The 19,951-nt window shown below is 37.0% G+C and overlaps 1 protein-coding gene across 1 annotated transcript in view; it reads left to right on the top strand.

Moving 5' to 3' along the window:
• Nucleotides 1-19,951, top strand: part of LOC124550823 — a 147,475-nt gene that overhangs the window by 2,880 nt on the left and 124,644 nt on the right. Inside the window, exon 2 of the mRNA XM_047125549.1 lies at nucleotides 17,442-17,679. Within this exon, the coding sequence (XP_046981505.1) occupies nucleotides 17,459-17,679 (221 nt within the window). The 5' untranslated portion in view covers nucleotides 17,442-17,458. The remainder of the gene's footprint in view (nucleotides 1-17,441; nucleotides 17,680-19,951) is intronic.

Genomic DNA, 19,951 nt, shown 5'->3' with positions numbered 1-19,951 from the left:
CCATCACAATAATTGCTGTTTTGGGTGGTGGGTCTTCTTTCAATCTTTTAAAGGCTGCTGATTGGGATTTTGCTATAAACGAGTGTGGGGTGAGCTTTTCAAATGACCTAACCAATAAAGAAATGTAGTCTTCAACACTGATAGACTGTTTGATCATTTCTGCCCTGTCTGTGTTAACCCACTGACTGATTACAATTTCTTCTTCTAAATCTTAATCTTCACTTAGTTTTTCAGTTAAGCACTCTGTTAGTGCAGTCTTTGCAGGACAGCTGTTGCAATGATGTAGCATGCAGTTTTGGTTTTCTGTGTTGCACACAAGCATCTTAATTAGGTCTTTATAAGATTCTTCAATTTTCACAGCATCTAGTAATAGTTTAACATTCTGGTGGATACTGCATACACATACAGTGTGTGGGCCTGCAGCACCAGCAAGGATACACCATTTAGGCCTCAAGAAACAAAATTTTGAAAATCCTACTTTTATCTCGGGATTCTCCCATTTGAAAGAATAATAGAGTTCTCTCAAGTTACACAAAATGAGTCTTTTTTGCATGTACACATTTTTTTGAACACTTACTTTGTCTTTTGTTCCAGGTAGGACTCTGGAACTTTCATCCTTTTCATAAAAATCTGTTACAAGTCTTACTGTATTTTCAGAAAGAGTTTTACCTTTTTTTGGACCAGGAGTTTCCAAAATACCCTTTTCAGATTTTAGCTTTTTAGCTTGTCGCACCATGTACTCACTTACATTAAATTCTTTCATCACTTTATTTCGAGTCCAAGAATCTGGAGCCAAGGTCAGAATCTGGATTTTTCGAGACCTCCCAACAGATGAAATCTTCTCTTTCATAAGAGAAATCATTACATCAAAATCCTTTGCTTTCTCAACCACACTTTTATCTTCTTCGTCATCATCAGAACTTGGTGCATCATATTTTAATGCTTTTGAAACCGCCTTTTTTGCAGTCTTTTCAATACTGCTAACCTTCCTTTTAAAATAAGACCCTTTACTTTGTTCTGACAAGCCATGAAGCTTTATCGGTGTTAAACCTAAATAATCAAGAGCAATGTTTGTTTGTACGAGGGATTCGTTTCTGGATTCCAATGATTCTAATTCAACCATGACTTCATCATCTGTTTCACTTTCATTGGCTTCAACTCTTAATTTTTCCTCACAAAAGTTACGGCATGTTAAGCAAAGCTTTTGTCCAGGTTTTATGCTAATATTTTTTGTCAGTAATTGTTTAGAAAGATCCAAGCCTACACTTCTCAACAATTTTTTGATGGGCTTTTTGTGTTTTTTTAGTGGGTCTACAAATGTTGTTTGATACTTTTCAAAAACATTTAAAAAGTAGTAGCTGTGGTGTGAACGTATATTCTTAAATTCACACAGATTAATTCCAGATCGTAAGTGGATCAAATCTTTTTCTTCCTCACTCAATTCTGATACCGGTTGTAACTTTTTTGAAGGTGTGTAGGTTGTTTGGAAACAGTCAGATTTTTTAAATAACCCTACACTACAGGTTTGAATATCTGACATACTGATTTCACTTTTGGTCTGATTACTGTTCTGGTTACTTTTATAGGATATTGGAAAAGAATCTCTGTAAACTAAGCAACAGTACTTACTGAGAGTTCGAATAAACTTAATAAAATACTATCCAAGCACTATTTAACACTGTAATAATTTTTTACTTCAAAACACAGGAGTAACAATACAAAATCCAAGTGTACATTGTTACTCCAAGAAGACAAAAACTTATTTTCGGTGTCTAAGTCACTTGGCATTTATTATTTTTAAAATATAATTAATATTATTTTAAAAATTAGATAACTATTAAACAGGTTAAAAAGCCAACATAATTTTTCTTTTATCTAATAGCCCATACAATTAAGAGTATTTTAAAACAAATTTGAGCTTTCTATCAGGTCTGAGACTCTAGATATTGCAGTTTTTGTAAAACTAAACATCCGTCAGCTAAAAAAAAAAAAAAAAAAAAAAAAAAAACACCACACTTATAAATTTTTTTTAATTGGAAGAATTTAATATATCTTTATGGTAATTTTTTTGACATTAGATATAATGCACAAACTTATTCCAAAATTTCATACTGATATCTTGGGTATTCTTTAATATACAAATTTTTTTAGTTGTGAGGACACGTTTAAGTTACAATTTCCGACTGCTGAAACAAAGCCAAATCTAAAAACTTTAAAAATTTGTAAAAAAACTATAAGAGATAGAGCAAAAAAATTTTACAAGTGCTTTCAGGATGATAAAAGAAGTAATTGTACCAAGTTTCATCAAAATCTGACATGGTTGGTGTCAAGGCCTGGGTGACTTGACATGGAATGACCCGTAACTCTTATCTAAATCATTTTCCATGTCAGAAAACTGTGTAATTCAGCACTTGTAAGTTAGAGAGATTCCCATGTTTTATTACGAGATCTTTCTTCTTGATCACAGAATTGGATTATATTTTCATGTATTAATCGTGCTAAGTTGACACTCGGCGTGCTGGCCAGTGGGAGCGGTTGTAAATGGGAAATGCCTTTGCAGTCGCTCCTATCAACCGTCGCGCCGAGTGTCAACTTTGTTTGCCTGTGCAATGTAATGTATATGGAAGGCAACACTGATGTTTAAAATAACAACCTGTGAGATTCGCCAAAAAACAGTATTGAGAGGAGCTGAATTTTTCATTCAGTACATAACAATCTCCTGCTATCAGCTATGTACCTTTTTGAAGAATGCCATGTTTGAAGTATACCGTTGAACCACATTTGTATCAAAATGTAAATATAACCAATTATAATGCAACTAGCTGTAAAATATTTTGCATACAGAACAACACATTACTGGATTTTAAAATGCTATTCATCCCCAGAAACCTGACTCCTGCAAACACTTTTCACTGGAAAACTGTTGAATATTCTGTGGTACTATTACACACAATTTGTCTCAGTAATGTGAAGAGAAAAAAAAGTTTGAATTGACAGTGGTGAAAGTACTGGGCTCATACTTGGGAAGAATGACAATCAAAACCCAGTCGATTCATCCAGATTTATCTTTCCTTCGTCAATTGAAGTGAACACTGAGACATTTCCAAGGACGTAGCAAACTTCCTTCCCCATCTTTGTCCTCTTAAATCTTAAGTTCCAGTCCTTCCTTGCACTCTTTCGATGAAGATAAGTTAAAGTCAGGTTGAAATATCAACAAAATAAGGAAAAGGATAGATTATAGTTTAGGATCATTCCACACACAATCATCCAGCAAAAAGTAGATATAAAACCCAAGGCTTTTGAACTTGTTCCAAAACTTATATGTGAAATGTATACATGAAGATAAGAAAATATCCAAAGTTTCATCGAATTCTAACAAGCAGTTTCTGAGTTATCACCAGTTAAAGTTTTAGGCTAATTGTATTTCTGAGGACAATTAAGATGTAACTAAAGTGTGCATGCTTTTACAGGATTTGAAGCAAAATTGTTAGGTTTGAATCAAGAGCCTTGAAATTTTCACTGGTTTGTTCTAAATTAAACACTGAAACTGTTAGATCTACAAAATTCCGATTTATAATGTTCATTCATATCGAAAAACTGTACTGTAACTCAAAATATTGTTAATTTCAAAATTGTGTCGTAGGCGTAGAAAATTATGAATAGCTAAAATCTCTCCAAATAACTCAATACAACGATATATTTTTGAAAACGACATAAAATTACCTTTTAAATGGTGCAAAAAAAATTGCTGGGGGTTCCAAGTTGTAACAATTTTATCTTATATTGAGGTCAAAACAAGTTTTATATATTCAAAATATATGGAACGGCGGTTTAAAGTTCAAAAAGGTTATATAGAAGTAAAAGGTTTTAAAACTATAATTTGAAAGATCAGCAAATGAAAACAGTAATTTATTAGTACATTTTTTGTTATATATTTTTAAATTGGGGCAAAGATTTTACTGTAGTTGGGTTGTAATTTTATTTATGTTTTTCTTGTTTTATTTAGCTGAAGTTAGTCAAGAAACATACAACATTTTTGGAGTCAAAAGTGTGTTGAAGTTCAGATAAGGCAGTACTACTATGCAAGTACGCACATGAAAAATTCAGCAGTCTGCCGGTTGTCTTCGTCAAGACATGCAATTGAAGTCACGACGTGAAACCCTCCCTCCCTCCCCTCATGTAGAAAACTGTTGAATGAGGCAATGTCTACTTTTCAAGATATTGCTCTACTTGAAAGTGATGAAGCAAATGAGAGTGAATTAACCACTGCAAAAAGAGTAGTAGAAAGAGAAAAGTTGAACAAAATGCTTTTAGGGTTGGGTGTGACACCACTTAAACGTCAGTCATTATCTACCTAATCGAAGAAAAAATATGCTAAAAAGAAGTTTAAAAAGGCAAAAGACCAAGTTAAAAAAGTTGTTATTTGTTTTGAAAGTATAAGAGTACAACAATTCAAGTGCATCTGACAGTGCAACTAAAGGTAATGAATTGAAGAAAAAAAATTTGAGAATCTTGATCATTTAGTGGATGCTATAAAGGGAAAAGTGTAGACAAACTTTACCACATGGGAAAAAAATACAGATATTAACAATCACTCCAAAGTCCTAGTCTTGCAGAAAACTTGTGGAAAAATATAATGTACCAGAATATTTATTGCGAAAAGCCAGAATGCTTGCAAACGAGAAAGGTGTTTTGGCTTTGACAGAACCCAAACATGGCAGAATCCTTCCCTAAGAAACAATAAACCTTGTCCAACTGTTTTATGAAGATGACGAATTTTCTTTCTTGTTGCCAGGTGCTAAAAACAAAGTTAGTATACAAAAAAATAGTTACAAGTATAAAATAATTCTTTTATGCAACTCAAAGGAACTGTTTATTGTGTTTAAAGAAAAACACTCAAATATTAATATTGGATTTTCCAAATTTTGCTCCTTAAGACTGAAATGGTGTGTACTTGCTGGTTCACCTGGAACTCACAGTGTATGTGTTTGCTTGTACCACCAAAACATTGAGCTTCTAGCAAATGCTCTGAACCAGCATGATCAAGAATCAATACACACCATGATGGACAAATTGTTTTGTGATAGACAAAACAGGGACTGTAGGTTAAGACGTTGTGATGTGTGCCCGAAAACAAGTGAATCACTGTAGCAACATCTAAGAGAAATACTAGAAGACTATGATGAAGATGAAGACATTAAATTTTCGCAGTGGGTTTCAAGTGATGGCAGAATGACTTTACAAACAATGCTACCACCATGCAAGGAGTTTACTGATTTTACTATAAAAAAATTGAGTCCCTGATACCTCATTATTATGTCATAAAAACTCAAAACTCTTACATGAAGCAGAGGAAAGAAAATTTGGCATTTAATGCGGTTTTAGTTCTTATGGATTTTGCCGAAAACTATAACTTCATTCTGCAAAATGAAGTGCAATCCTACCATTGGGGCCACTTGAGCTGCTCAGTTCATCCAGTAGTGATTTTTTTTCTAAAAATGAAGATTCCACCATAAAAGAAACATCATTGTGTTTCATTTCAGATGATCTAAAGCATGATGCACCATTTGTTTATTCAGTACAAGAAAAAACCATAGATTTCATAAAACAAAACGTGCCTGACGCTGACCAAATTGAGTATTTTATGGATGGTTGCAGTGCTCAGTATAAAAACTTCAAAAGCATGATAAATTTATGTTTTCATTATAAAGATTTTAAATTAATCACAAGCTGGTCATTTCATGCTATGAGTCACAGTAAAACAACATGCGATGGGATCGGGGGAACAGTCAAGAGAACTGTTACAAAAAAATCTTGCTGAGCAGTAGGCAAAGTGAGCTGATTATATACACTGAACAAATGTAAAATTTCTGTTAAAGTTTATTCTCAAAAATATTCTGTTTAAAGGAAGAAGAAATTGAAACTAAAGGAACAGTGCTTGAAACTAGATTTCAAACGGGTTAAACAATAGTGGGCACGTGAAGTTTCCATTATTTTAGGCCAACTTCTTGCGAAGAAATTACAGCCAAATGAGTGAGTTCAGACTTGGAAATTTTGTTGAAACAAAATATTTTTATGACTGTCCCAACTATTAAACCTAAGCTACATTCTTTTGTTGCATGTTTTTATGAACAAAACTGGTGGATTGGAATGGTTATGGGTTTCAATGAAGAAGAAGGGAACTGTGACATTCTTTTTATGCACCCTCATGGACCAGCAGGAATTTTCTTTTGGCCTCAAAAAGAAGAAAGATGTCCTGTTCCACCAGCCCATCTTCTATGTGTAATAGCTCCTCCAGAGATAGCACCTCACAGATCATATAAGATTGATGCTAATTCCCAAAAGGAAACCATCAAAACATGGAACAATTTCAATTCTTTATTGTAAAAAAAACAACCTTAATGGACATTTAAGTGTAGGTATTGTACATACAGCTTCATATAAACGTAGTATAGTACTTCAACTGAATAATTATTAAAGTTGTCGAAACCTCTTTGTACAAAGGATTTGTTTGAAAACGAGTAATTGCCAATTCATGTATTCCAATGTAAGTAAACCTATTTTGTAAAATTCTCAATGTGTGTGTCTTTTATTTTAAAATAATTTATACATAAAACTTGAGTTAATCTGGTATTTTCACAGTTGAATTGACTTCAAATATTTGATTATTGTATCAAACATGTATTTTACAAAGTAAATTACAAAATTTGATTTCAATTTGTTATATAATTGTTACAACTAAGAACCCCACCAATTTTTTGCACCATTTGAAATGTAATTTTATGCTGTTTTCATAAATAAATGGTTGTATTGGGTTATTTGGAGAGAGATTTTAGCTATTCATAATTTTCTACGTCTACATCACAGTTTTGAAATTAACAATATTTTGAGTTTTAGTGCAGTTTTTCAATATGAATGAACATTATAAATCATATTTTGTAGATCGATCAGTTTCAAGGCTCTAGCTTCAAAACTAATGATTTTGCTTCAAATTCTGTAAAAGCGTGCACACTTTAGTTTCATCTTAATCACCCTCAGAAATACAATTAGCCTAAAACTTTAAATGGTGATAACTCAGAAACTACTTGTTAGAGTTGGATGAAACTTGGAAGATTTTCTTGTCTTTATGCATACAATTCAAATATAAATTTTCATAAACATCTGTGACAAGTGGGTGCAGGGCCCTGCATGACTTAGTATAGAATGACCCTTTAGCTGTATTCCAATGTTTGCTGTGTTTGTTGTTAGAAGTGTGTTAACTATTGCCATTGATACAACAGATTCTGTTTTGTTTTGTATTGTATTAGTCATTCAGCTATAAATAAATTATGAAAATAACTGCTTTGGTGGTCATAATGTTGTTATAAAATTTTCTGACACCGGAGAATATCCAGTTCATGTAGACACACAAGAATATCCAAAATGAAAGATTCACATAGAACAGAATACAGGGTCTATGTACCGCAATAACTGATGACATCAGTACAGTTAACCATGAGTAAAGTGTGGTAAAATGCCAAGTTTCTGCATTCAGATACCAGGTAATACTAAGTGAGATACTTGTAGATGCTATACAGGAACACTGAAGTAAACAATAAAATTATTTTGTGACTCCAAGGGGACTGTCAAAGAAAGTCTCAAAAGTATGACTTGGTAGAAATAAAAAAGAAAAGCTGTGTTATATGTCCTGGACATCTGCTTTGGAAATTCCAAGAACTTGTTTTCTAAATAAAATCTGTAGACTCTTCTTGGCATATACATGCAATTCCCAAAAGTACTGTAAAAGTTATATTAGATTAAAAGAGTGTGTTACTGGATACGCCCCCCCCCTCCCCCTCCTGAAATCTTGGTTGTTGTGACGGAGTGATCGGTAGTGTAGCACGAGGTCTAGGTTAGGCAGAAGTTGATAAGGTATTTGTGATCTGACGAAGCCAGTGAATGTGGAGCCAGAATATAGGTTATGGTGACAGATGGATCTGTAGCATAGCCTAATTTTTATGTTTGCACTAGATGCATCTTATGTACGTATATTGCACATAAACTATGAAAAATGCAAAGTGATCCACTACATAACTTTTAACCACAATTTGCACAAAGGCATATCATATCAGCATCCATTTGACACCCGATGTGCGATTGGGACAGGAAGGAGTCACAGCACGTGGTAAAATAAAAAGATTTTTTTATTATGCCTGTTCCATGGACATGGAGAAGTAATTGTATTGGTGAGGGCAGGTAGGAAAGGTTTCACCACCAGTTAACAGTATTCTTATCAATAGGCTTTGTTGTCATAGTCCTATGGTCTCAAACTAGATTGGCCATTTCTGGTACTGTATCCACCTTGTTTCCTTTCATTCCCTTCCAACTGCATTAAATGTATCCTGCTGCTTTTGAGCCCCCCCCCCCTCCCTCCCCCCCCCCCCCCCCTCGTCACCCTGTCACCCCTTCCCACTCTGATTTTTCCACTTGTGATTATTATACTTCCCTTTCTTGTAACTTTACTGCTGTGGCAGAGTACCCTCAATGTAGTTTCGTGTTTTTATTTGAAAATTCTCTATCCACAACTGAGAAGGGACATGAACTACAGACAAGAACACATACGAATGATGAATTGTTTTCCACAAAATCATTAAAACCTTTCTTAAGCATTAAAAACATAAAATATACCCTTCTCCAGTAGCTAATTTTGTTTTTATCTGTACTCTGTAAATTTGTAAGATCATGTCAGAGAGCAATTTCAGTTACATTCCATCCATTAATGTGATATGGGAAGAATGACCATTGAATTTATCTACAAAATACAGAAAAGGATAGATTGCTACTCACGGTAAATATGACACATTGAGTTGCAGACAGCACAACGAAAAGACTGTTATGATTTAGCTTTTGGCCAAAGCCTTCTTTAGAAAAGAAAACACACATACGTTTATTCAAACAAGCAAGCACACCTCATGCATACATGGCCGCCATCTCTAGCAGCTCAGACCTGGGAACACTTCTATTAGTGGACAGAGGAAACTTTAGAATATATCCAAATTATGTCTCAAGAAAGCAGAAAAAATGTAATTTTCCATTTGTTTCTTACCTCAGCGGTTGTTATACATCTTAGAAATCTATCACTATGAACAAAATGACAAACAGTAACAGCTACAAAAATGCATACTGCAGAATTGTAATAATAGTATAAACAAGAATATCAAACACAATGTATTAATTTAATGTGTTCAGTGCCAGATTCAAGAACTGCAGGTGCAACTGAAATGCATTAAAAAAACAAATTTTAAAATATTTTGAGTTTTTCTTAACCACTGCATGAACTCACAAAGTTAATTCAAACCAGCCCCTCTTCATAATAAGAATGAAATTTTTTACCTGTGCACGCATTATCGGTAATCGTCAGTAGGCCAAGATAAAAATCACAGAGCAGACTACATTATGATGAAAACTGTAGTGGAATCTTCTTATTCATATTACCATCCCTGTTGAAATACAGCAAAATTTAGAAAATTAATTTATTTTGCTTCATGGAAGAAATATAAGAGGAAACTGGCTCATACTCTAATAATTCCAGTTCCAATTGTAAACTTGGATATGAATCGGGAAACCACCCCAAGCTCTCATTAAAAATGTTGATATAAAGGCTTGTCGTGCTGTCTACTGTCAACAACAGTATAGCAGTATGTGCTGTCAGCAATACCAATCAAAAGTGCCTCCTTAATAACATATTCACCAGAGCATTTGAATGACACAATGTGTGTGTCAGCCTCAGGTGAAACTGAGTAACATAAATTGTTATTCAGAGATTCGTTGCTGTCACCTGACATTGAGTATGTGTAATTTAAATGTACTTGGAGCAATTCTGTGCTCTCTCTCTCTCTCTCTCTCTCTCTATGGTATGGTGTGTGCGTGTGGATGTGTGTGTGGGTGTGTGTGTGTGTGTGTGTGAAAAAAAAAAAACTCTGCGTCTCATTGTTACAGTTTCTTCTGATTCCATTTGCTTATGGCAGGAGGTGAAGGATGACTGTTTAATGTCACTGTGTGGTCTGTTTTAGCCTGACTGGTCTCTATGGGATTGAAGTGTACGGGGATGTAATGCTATAAGTTGCTTGATTCCTGATTTAATTCTGTTTCTCAAAACTTTGTTAGAAGGCTTTCATGGGATTGCTCCCATCTGTCTTCAGGTGTCTCCCAGTTCAGGTTTCTCAGTATTTCTGAGATGCTCTTTGGCAAGTCAGGCAAACCTGTGACAATGCTGCCTATTATATACATTAAGTATCCCTTGTTCTATTTGGTATGGGTCCCATACATGTGAGCAATATTCTAGGATGGGTTGCATGGGTGTTTCATAAGTAATCTCCTTTGTATGTTGACTGCATTATCCCAGTATTCTATTAACAAACCACTTTCTTCCAACTGCTTTATCCATGACTGAGTCTGTATGATCATTCAATTTCATATCCCCACAGATTGTTACACCACGTACTTATATAAGGTGACTGATTCCAGTTTGACTCAGTGATATTGTAGTCATAGAATACTGCATTTCTGGACTTTGTGAACTAAAGAATTTTACATTTCTTAGCATTTGAAGGAAGGTGGCAGTGAAACTTCATGCTAGATTGAAACTGTGTAACAGACTGAAACATGAACTCAGTATCTTGCTTTTTCATTATGGCAAGTAACCACACTTTGAAATCATATCAAGATCTGAATGGGTATTTGCATAACTTTCTGGTGATTAGTATTGAACATCTGGAGCATATTACATCAACTAAATATTCAGGGGTAATACCGAGAGGCAGTACAAAGTGGAACAAACAAGTATGGCCTGTAATAAGTGAGGCAAATTTAAGACGTAGATTTTCAATTACAGTTCCGGGGTTTATTACAGAATAACACTGTGGAAGTCCCACAGCAGCTGTCCGACTTCATCAGGTGATGGGTATTGCTGTAGTCACTGCTGCAAGACGTGACTGGTGATACATAACGGCATCAATGTTTATCGAGATCATGAGCAGGAATTGACATGGCTGAGAGGTGCTCACAGTTGTATGAAACTAGCAATCAGAGTACCCCCTGCTGAGACCCGAAGAGAGGCTTTCCACATGTGTACTATGAGCAGTGATGGTGCTGTTGAACTGTACTGTGGTTAAATGTTGAATTGACTCTGTAATGTATTGCATCAGATCAGGGATTGAAGGTTCTTGTTTCCCTCGTTTTAATTTAATGACAACTAATGCTGGATTCCAGGTAGTGCTTGGTTGAAATCCAAAATCACTGTTGATAAGATCATCTGCTGTATGGATATGGATGGTCTCCTTAACAGTACAAACCTAGACTGATGACGCTGAAGATAAAGCGTTAGATCTCTCATAGGACATCCGATGCTCCATGTTCAGACAGTCCACCTCGTTGGTTCGGTGCATGACTGTTTGTTGATAGTGTGGAACATAATGTTGTAGCACAGTATGACACGTCTGCCCAGTATAAGACTTCTCACACTGCCATGGTGTTTCCAAGATTATATCTTTTCCTCAATTTTGGTGGTGGAAACACACATAGTGTGTCTCGAGGATCTTTTCGATTCTTGAAGACTTTCTGCCAAAGTACAGCAAGAAGACCACTGCAGTGGGTATCTCCGCATCTTCATTCACATCCCTCAATTGAACTCACTTTGATTCGAATGCATTACATATCTATTTAACAGAATAGCCAGACAGACTATTGAAACATTGTTCTTAGGTGTTGCAACTCACCCGGCAGGCTGTCAGGATCTGAGACCACATGTACTTAACAGATCACACACTTTGACTTGACTCCCAAGCGGAGAGTGCTGGAAGAGAAAGCTTGTGATCAGCTCATAGCACACTGGCTGCTGAGACGTGCCACACCTCCTTTTCCCAGAGCAGCCTTTCTATAACTTTTAAAGGAAATGAATATGAAACATATTTATACATCGTAGAAGTGACACAACAAGTTGATGGTGACTTGCTAGAAGGAACAGATATGGCTTCTTTGCTCAGTAATTGTAAGCAGCATTAACAGTCACTATGCACAACACCACACACGAATCAATACTAGCTCTGCCATAACTACTTATTGCTATGGCTTAGAATACAGTTATGTAACTGAGGTTAGCCACATGTGTGAACAATTTGGAGTGGCACTTTCATCAATCAGAGAGGGGCTGAGTTAAATTGTGCAATCAGTTTGTACCCAGGAGCACAAGACATTATTGCTTTGTCCAAGACGACAGCTTTTGATCTGCAAATATAACTGTGTGAATCTGTTTGTGGTAAACATTTGTGTCCCAGTGTTCTGTTGCTTTTTCTTGTAAACATGACATCCAGAAATGGTGAGCTGCCAATTTTTTCCACAATGGTGGTGAATTGATTATTCAAGTTGAGTGAGTTCAAATGCTATAGAAACAGAGGTCAACATACCATCAATAGCAGGAAGATTGGAGAGTTATCAACCGCAGTCCTTTTGCCTCAAAGTCTGCTATAAAATAGTTTGCCACCTTAGGAGACATGGGTCTTCCCATGTCAACATTTCCCACTTTTTCAAAGTAATGGGTGGTAAATAAGAAATAGATTGAGATAAGCACATATTTAAATAATGACATAATGTCTTTCTCAAACCTATTGCTAATAAGCTCCAGTGAGTTCTGTAGGGGCACTTTCATAAATAAGGATTCAACATTAAAGCTAACTAATAGATCAAACAGTGGAAATTCCTGGTATCACTATCAATAGTGTAGGAAAATGCAGATGGCTACTCACTGTAAAGAAGGCATAAGTTGCAGACAGGCGCAATTAAAAGACACATCCATAAAGCTTTTGGCCACAGTATTCATCAGAAAAACAGAAACACACACCATTCATACACACAAGCAAGCACATCTCATGCACATATGACCGCCAGCTCTACATGGCAATATGTGCCTGGTTGTGTGTGTGTGAGTGGTGTGTGTTTCTCTTTTGCTGATGAAGGCTGTGGCTGAAAGCTTTGTGTAAGCATCTTTTAATGGTTCCTGTCTGCAACTTAACGTGTCTTCTTTACAGTAAGTAGCAATCTGTCTAACCAAATGATCAGACAGTTGTAGTGTAACTGTTTTCAGGTATCCTATGAAAGTCCTTAAACCCCAAATGTTATGGTTACATTTGCGTACGAGAGGTCGGAACAGTGATGTAAGATGTTTAGCCAAAAAAATAAGTAAGTGCTCCAGTGTTGTTATGGTCCACCTCCATAGTTCAGTGGTCAGCATATTAACGGCTGTGTAGAGGACCCAGGTTTGATTCTTGGTACTCCCAGGAATTTTTCAGTGGTCTGAGGATTGGAATGGAGTGCACTAAGGATTGTGAGCTCTATAGAGGAGCTACTTATTGAAAAGTAGCAGCTCCAAAGGAAGCCAACAGCAACCAGGTGAGTGGTGTGTTGATGTGCTGACCCATGCCCTTCCATACAACATCAGATGATGCCATCTGCAAACGATGATATGACAGTCAATTGGTTAGTCTGGGCCGGAATGTGCAGATTTGCTTTTGCAGTGTTGCTGTGGGCCAAAGAGGTGGCCTATTCTTCTTAATCTTAGATAGGCCCTCTAGTTCTGGGGGAACCACAGGCTGTTGATGCAGGCACTTGATGTCTGCCAGAATAAAACTCATCTTGAAGTCTTAGAGTTTTTGTGAGAGTTTTGCCTAACCAATCCTCTCCTTGCTTGTGATATGCAGGATCATAACACAATGCATTTATCTTGCTGTTGTACTCAGTACGTATGAGAAGGACGACAATGATCCCTTTGTTGGCAGGTAAACGGATGAGGTCTTGGTCTACTCTTAAGTCTCACAGAGTGTCTCCTTCTGCTGAAGTTATACTGAATCTTGGGTTAAAATTCAGCAGATATGTCACTGAATCTCTTCTGCAACCTCTCTGGAAACTTTCAAGATTGCCTGTGCTATTCCAGATATCACATTGTTGACTGAGGCTGTACCAGGTGTCATTGCATAATTCAGACTTTCCTCCAGCACTGAATCCACTGTATTATCCTAAGCCTTGTCCATGAGATTAAAACAGTTAATATATCCACAAAAATAATCAATGTCGAGATTTGCTTTTGCAGTGTTGCCATGGGCAGTTACATTAGATTAAACACAGTCCATCATTGTGGTACATTTTCTTGTGATTGGCTTCAAGTGGGGCTTACTTTGCCATTTGGTGAACCTTTGCTTGTTGTTTGGTCCAAGCACTAGCAGATTCTCAAAAACAGATGTAAACTATCCCGAGTAAGTTTATTAGCAAAGCTTAAGAACTGGCTGTAAATGATGACTAGGAATATACTGTAATCCCATGTCTATCACTCACTTAGAGATCTTGAGGATAAGATTAGAATAATTACAGTATTCACAAAGGCATTCAAATAATCATTCTTCACACACTCCGTAAGTGAGTGGAACGGGAAGAAACCCTAGTAACTAGTGCAACGGGATGCTCCCCCTTCACTCCATCTCACAGTGGTTTGCAGAGTATAGATGTAGATGAAGGTGTAGTGAAAGTAATTTCATGAGCACAATTTGTAGCTCCTGTCGCATGTAACTTACCCTCTCTCTCACAAGGACTGCACTCACTCGTCACTTAATTCTAATAGCAGATGCTAAGTCATTATTATGTTTAAGTTTAGCAAACATAGGAAAAGTGTGCTTGTTATGGTGTCTCAATACAAAGGACCAGTGTGCCCAGCAACTACCTCTCTTAGTACATAATTTGTCAAACTCGTTTATATCTTTTGCCATGTTCTACCTGTAGAGGTACCGGTCACGACTTTTCAGGCTTTCCTGGCCAATCTTGAGGAAATATTCTTCTCAGGTTTGCTGCCAGATGTTATTGTGCAGGTCCCAGACTCATTCACCGAAACAAGTATTCGACATCATCAACTGGTGGTGGTAGTTGCTCTGAACACTGTCACAAGATGCGACTGACAGAACTTGCGCATCTTTCTTGAAATTTATCGGGGCCACGAGTAGGAAGTATGCTTGCATTGAGAAGAGCTCACAGTTAGATGAAAGTAGTATTCGTAGTGTTCCCTGCTGGGAGCCAAGTATCACCAGTTGCATCTTGCAACAGTGACAATAGCAACTGCTACCACTCAATAATGTTGAACAGTTGTTTCGATGAAATATTGTGAAGCTCGCACGGTGTTATCTGGCGACATATCTGAGAAGAGTATTTGCGGCGATCCACTGGGAAAGCCTGAAAGTCAGACATAGATTTGTTGAAAAGGGTCTGGGAAAGGCCGATAGATCTGGACATCGAGCCACTTATGAGACACTAGTGCGAACAATTTATACTGTTGCTCCTGTCTGTGTGACGTCTTCATCGAGTGGGCATGACAGAAGATAGTGAAAGAATTGAGAGACACGCTGGCAGAATTGTAACAGGTTGGTACAGTGAAAGTGCAACGGATATGCTCAGGAAACTAGAATGTGAATCTTTGAAAGAAAGGCAGCATTGTCTCTCAAAACCTTGATGGGTAAATTTAAACAACCAGTATTTGAGGGAGATTGTGGGACAGTTTTGCTGCCACCATCTTATATTTATTATGAGGATATTGAGAGTAAGGACACACAGAGAAGCATATGCAGAATCGTGTTTCCCTTGTTCAGTACACAAATGGAATAGAACAGAAAAGTGCAAATACTAGTACAGAGTAGGCTCTGCCTCCCACTGGACAGTGGATTCCAGAGGATGTATGTAGATTTACATGTGCAGGTTCAATGTCTAAAAGAAGTTCTCTGAGACTGGATTACAGTGCCTTTTGTGAGGTAGCTTGTGGGTCTGAAAAAAGTTTATGAATAAAAGCCAGATTCTAAACTTTCAGTGAACTTGCTGTTAATTATTTGTTTTGCAGAATCATTGTCGAAGTTCACAAATGTCACTGAAGTGTGTGTGAAGGGTGGGAAAATTAAATTAATCCAGAGAATATTTATAAGACCACAATGGAACTGAACTTTGTTACTGAACATGAGAACTGCCATCACTGAAAATGCTGGAAACTGTGACACTGATGCATCAGTCACTTGCTTTTATAACCTATGGCATGCTGTTACGTGCCTGCGCAAGCACATCTCCCGCATTCTCTGTACTGAGTAGTTCACTGTGTCATTACATTTGAGTGAGTGAGAGGAGTAGATGTGTTTAGTGACCAGTCGAATAAAACACAAAACGGCGTTCACGGTAAATAGCATGTGTTTATTGTTGTGTTACGCGAAACACATTTCGTGGAAAATGTGAGTGGAACTGTTTGTGCAATGGTTTAAGATTGGAAGGATTTGCAAAATCTTCCACAAAGTCTACAATGCAAAAGTTAGTGGAAAAATGGAGCAAAATAGGCTCTGTAGTGAATAAAACTGTTACTGTCCAAAAACAGTTTGAACACCAGAAAATGTTGCACAAGTAAAGGAAAGGCAGGATCAAAGTCTGAATGACATTTACCTGTGCAAGTGGGAATTAAGACATCATCTTGTTGAAATGTTATAAAAACAGACCTGCATCTGCATCCTTACAAATTTACTATTATACACAAGTTAAAAGCAACCAATCGAAGTTTTGCATGTTCAGTTCTACCTGTGATTTCTGAGTGAAATGGAATCACGATTGTTGTTTCCTTAGTTTTTAATTTCTTCAGATGAGGCATATCTCAGTCTGTCAGGGTATATAAATTCATAGGACATACGCCATTATGCATAGAAGAGCTACTGAAGTAGTTGGAAGACCCATCACATAATCTTGAGATCGATGTTTGGTGTGCAATTTTTGGTCTCTGCATTGTAATGTTAGTATTCAACCAAACTGTTAATGTTGACTAGTATGTCCAGAAACATTCTAATCTAAATTAAGATCAACTCCCAGAGGGTGAAAGACTGTGTGGAAATTTTCATCAATACTGAGCAATAGCATATACTGCCCCGACAACCTTATCACAGGTGGAAGAGGCATTGCAACCTCCTGGTCACCTCAATCCCCTGATCTCTCTCCCTGTGAGCTTTACCTGCGGGTTAAATAGAAGTGTCAGATGCAGTCAAATAATCTTGACACGTTGGAAGGGCTACAGCAGTATTGCTGCTATCCCTCAGACAGACCTGCTACACATGTCCCACAGTTCGATAAACTGAGCACAGTGCTGCATCGACAGCAGTGGTGACTATTTCTAGCATCTTCTGTGGTGTTTGTTAACAAGGATCAGTCTCATATCAGTCTCATTGTAAATATTTTCTTGGTCAGTTTCATTACGACTCTCCTACATAACAGAAGCAGGACAAAAATTTCAACAAGTCTGTTCTGTTAAAAGTTGTGTTGGTTTTGTTAGTAACCTTAAGAGAAAATAGCAGCATACGCATCATTATTAGAAATTAGAGCCACAGCTTAAGCTCTGTTGTCCACAGCTTCTGTTTTATTCAGAATGAAAGCTCACCGAGACTCTCAGCAGAGGCGACGAGTGTCTGTTGTCAGTTACATCCACGCGACAAGTGGTCGCCTTCGCAGACCGCCCAGGGTGGAAAGACATGCACCAGCTCGCCGCTGTAGCCCAAGCAGTGGAAGAGCTAATCAACTTTTGCCAGCTGTACTCTCTCAAGACGATGTGGAGCCTGAGGAAGGTCGTGCTGTTAGTACCAGTAGAAGGTAACACCAGCTTTCTGTATATTATGTTTTCACAGAATGCTATTAACTTGAGAACTTGAGTTTTGACACTGTATCAAAGTCAGCAAAGAAAAATTAGAAAAAATTGTGCAGTCATAAATTTGTGTTCAGTGGTAGGAGGGAGTGCCGTGAACAACACACTAAAAATCCGTCACTTTTTTATGTTTTTCTTTAATTTCAGAACTAAGAAGGCTAGTGAAAACATTTCCAGGTACAAAATTAAACTACATTAAATTTCCTACAAAAAAGGTCCTACTCAATTTTTCTCTAGGATTAATAGTTTCCGTGTTCAGGGAATGGAAAAGTTACAGATTATTAAAAATATTATTTTAATGGTGTGAAATTAATGTGTCTTTAAATGAACAAAACAAATGTTAAGTATATGTATCATGTCTGAGTTCAGTAGAGCCGTATTAAGAGAGAAATTGTGTCCTGGGCGTGTTACATGGTGGAGGGTGGTCAGTGTGGGATAGAAGTGCAAAGGGAGGTAGGTTGTTGGATTGCATTCGTGTGCGTCCCTCCTTCATAGATCTGGAAATTGATGAGCTGATGAATACCCATGCTATGTACCCCACTGTGTAGCAAGAAGCAGCTATGGGGTGTTTCACAAAGTTATACCAACACTCCACAGTGCACTTTATGAGTTACTAGCAACTCAGTGTACATATTTTCTACAAAATGCATTAACACTAAGCAGAATGCAGATATGAGTTACTAATAATGCTAACGCAAGAAATGCTTATGGATAGAACCTACATAAATCTCTGCACACCTATGCAGCCGTAGAGAAAATTGGTTCTTAGCCATCCTGTATGGCAGGTGTAATGTTCTTCCAGAAAACACAACTTTCCCTACCATAAGTGATGCGCACTTTTCAGTTTATAGACAGGCTATACGTCCCCAGTATTGCCTACCCAGTTCTCTTACGTGAATTGACAAAATAACTTCACTGAGCTTGTCTTTATACCATGGAGTCATTTTTGGTTTATTTAATGAGTATGTATTTGTAAGTGTGTTGTTGTCATTGATGGATGTGGTGTTGGTGAAAATGGATTATATTGGAAAATATGGCATCTTTCTGCTGTCTACTATTGACAACATATTGTAAAGCGTGTAGTTATGTTGTAGTCATTGGTGGAGGATTAATGAATGACCAGAAAATTACTTCACTTCTCTTACCATTAATTGTGTCACTGATAGACTGCATAAATATTTTCTATTTGGAAGTTTTAGTGACACTTGTAGAGTGGGTTGCACTGAGTAGAACCTCTTACCATACATCCAGAGTATGTCTTCCAAGATGGATGTGAATATGTCTGAGCAGTAGTTCACTATAATGCATTGCTTGACTTATTTCAAAATATCTGAAGTTGAGGCTGGAGTGACGCAGTTGATACCCTTCACAGTGGGAAAAGTATTCCATACAGTGATAGTGGAGACAAATCGACATTGTCGAATAGATATTGGCAGTGTGTTATACTTCAGACAGGTTTGCTGTGTGGCAGACAGTTCACAGTTCTGTCTTGAGGTTTTTTACATAAGAGCTCACTTAACAAATGCAAGGTAGTACTCACTTAATAAACTGAAGATAACTTTACTATATAACCAAGTCTGATGTGATGTAGTGCCGTGGATAGAGTGGAGAATCTTCTGATTGATTTTCAGTTTGCAGACCTGAGAAGTAGGTGCGTGCATGAACACAATCCAGTGACCTATCTTCTCTTGTGCTTCTACCCCACACATGCCCCTCCCTCCTCCTGTCCATACTGTTAAAATCATGCATCATGATTTATCCCTTAATACAGGTCAGCAGCATGTAGACATGATATACACATTAAATTTTTGATTTTAACCCACTTCACTTAAAGGTAAACATTAATTTTATAGTGTTAAAACAATATTTTTAATAATCGTGTGATTTTTCCATCCCCAGCAATTTGGAAACTATTAGTTCTGCATAAAAAACGAATAGGACCTTTTCCAGAGGAAATTTTATGTAATTTAATTTTGTACTGGGAAACATTTTCACTAGAGTCTGCTGTTTTTGAATTATTCAAGGAAAACATGAAAAAGTGACCTTTAAACCCCTCACTCCTAGTCCAATGTTTGCAGCCCATTGTTCAGGGTTTGTGGATGTTGTTTGTGGCACTCCCTTTTACCATTGTACAAAAATTGACAACTACATGATGATTTTTCCCCCAAGTCGACCTGTTTTGGTCTTTATTGACTGGGCTTCTGGAGTAGTAGACACAAA

The sequence above is a fragment of the Schistocerca americana genome, chromosome 9 (genome assembly GCF_021461395.2).
Source record: "Schistocerca americana isolate TAMUIC-IGC-003095 chromosome 9, iqSchAmer2.1, whole genome shotgun sequence".
Taxonomy (NCBI): Eukaryota; Metazoa; Arthropoda; class Insecta; order Orthoptera; family Acrididae; genus Schistocerca; species Schistocerca americana.
The sequence above is the reverse complement of the archived record's forward strand: the minus strand, read 5'-3'. Positions and strand labels throughout refer to the sequence as shown.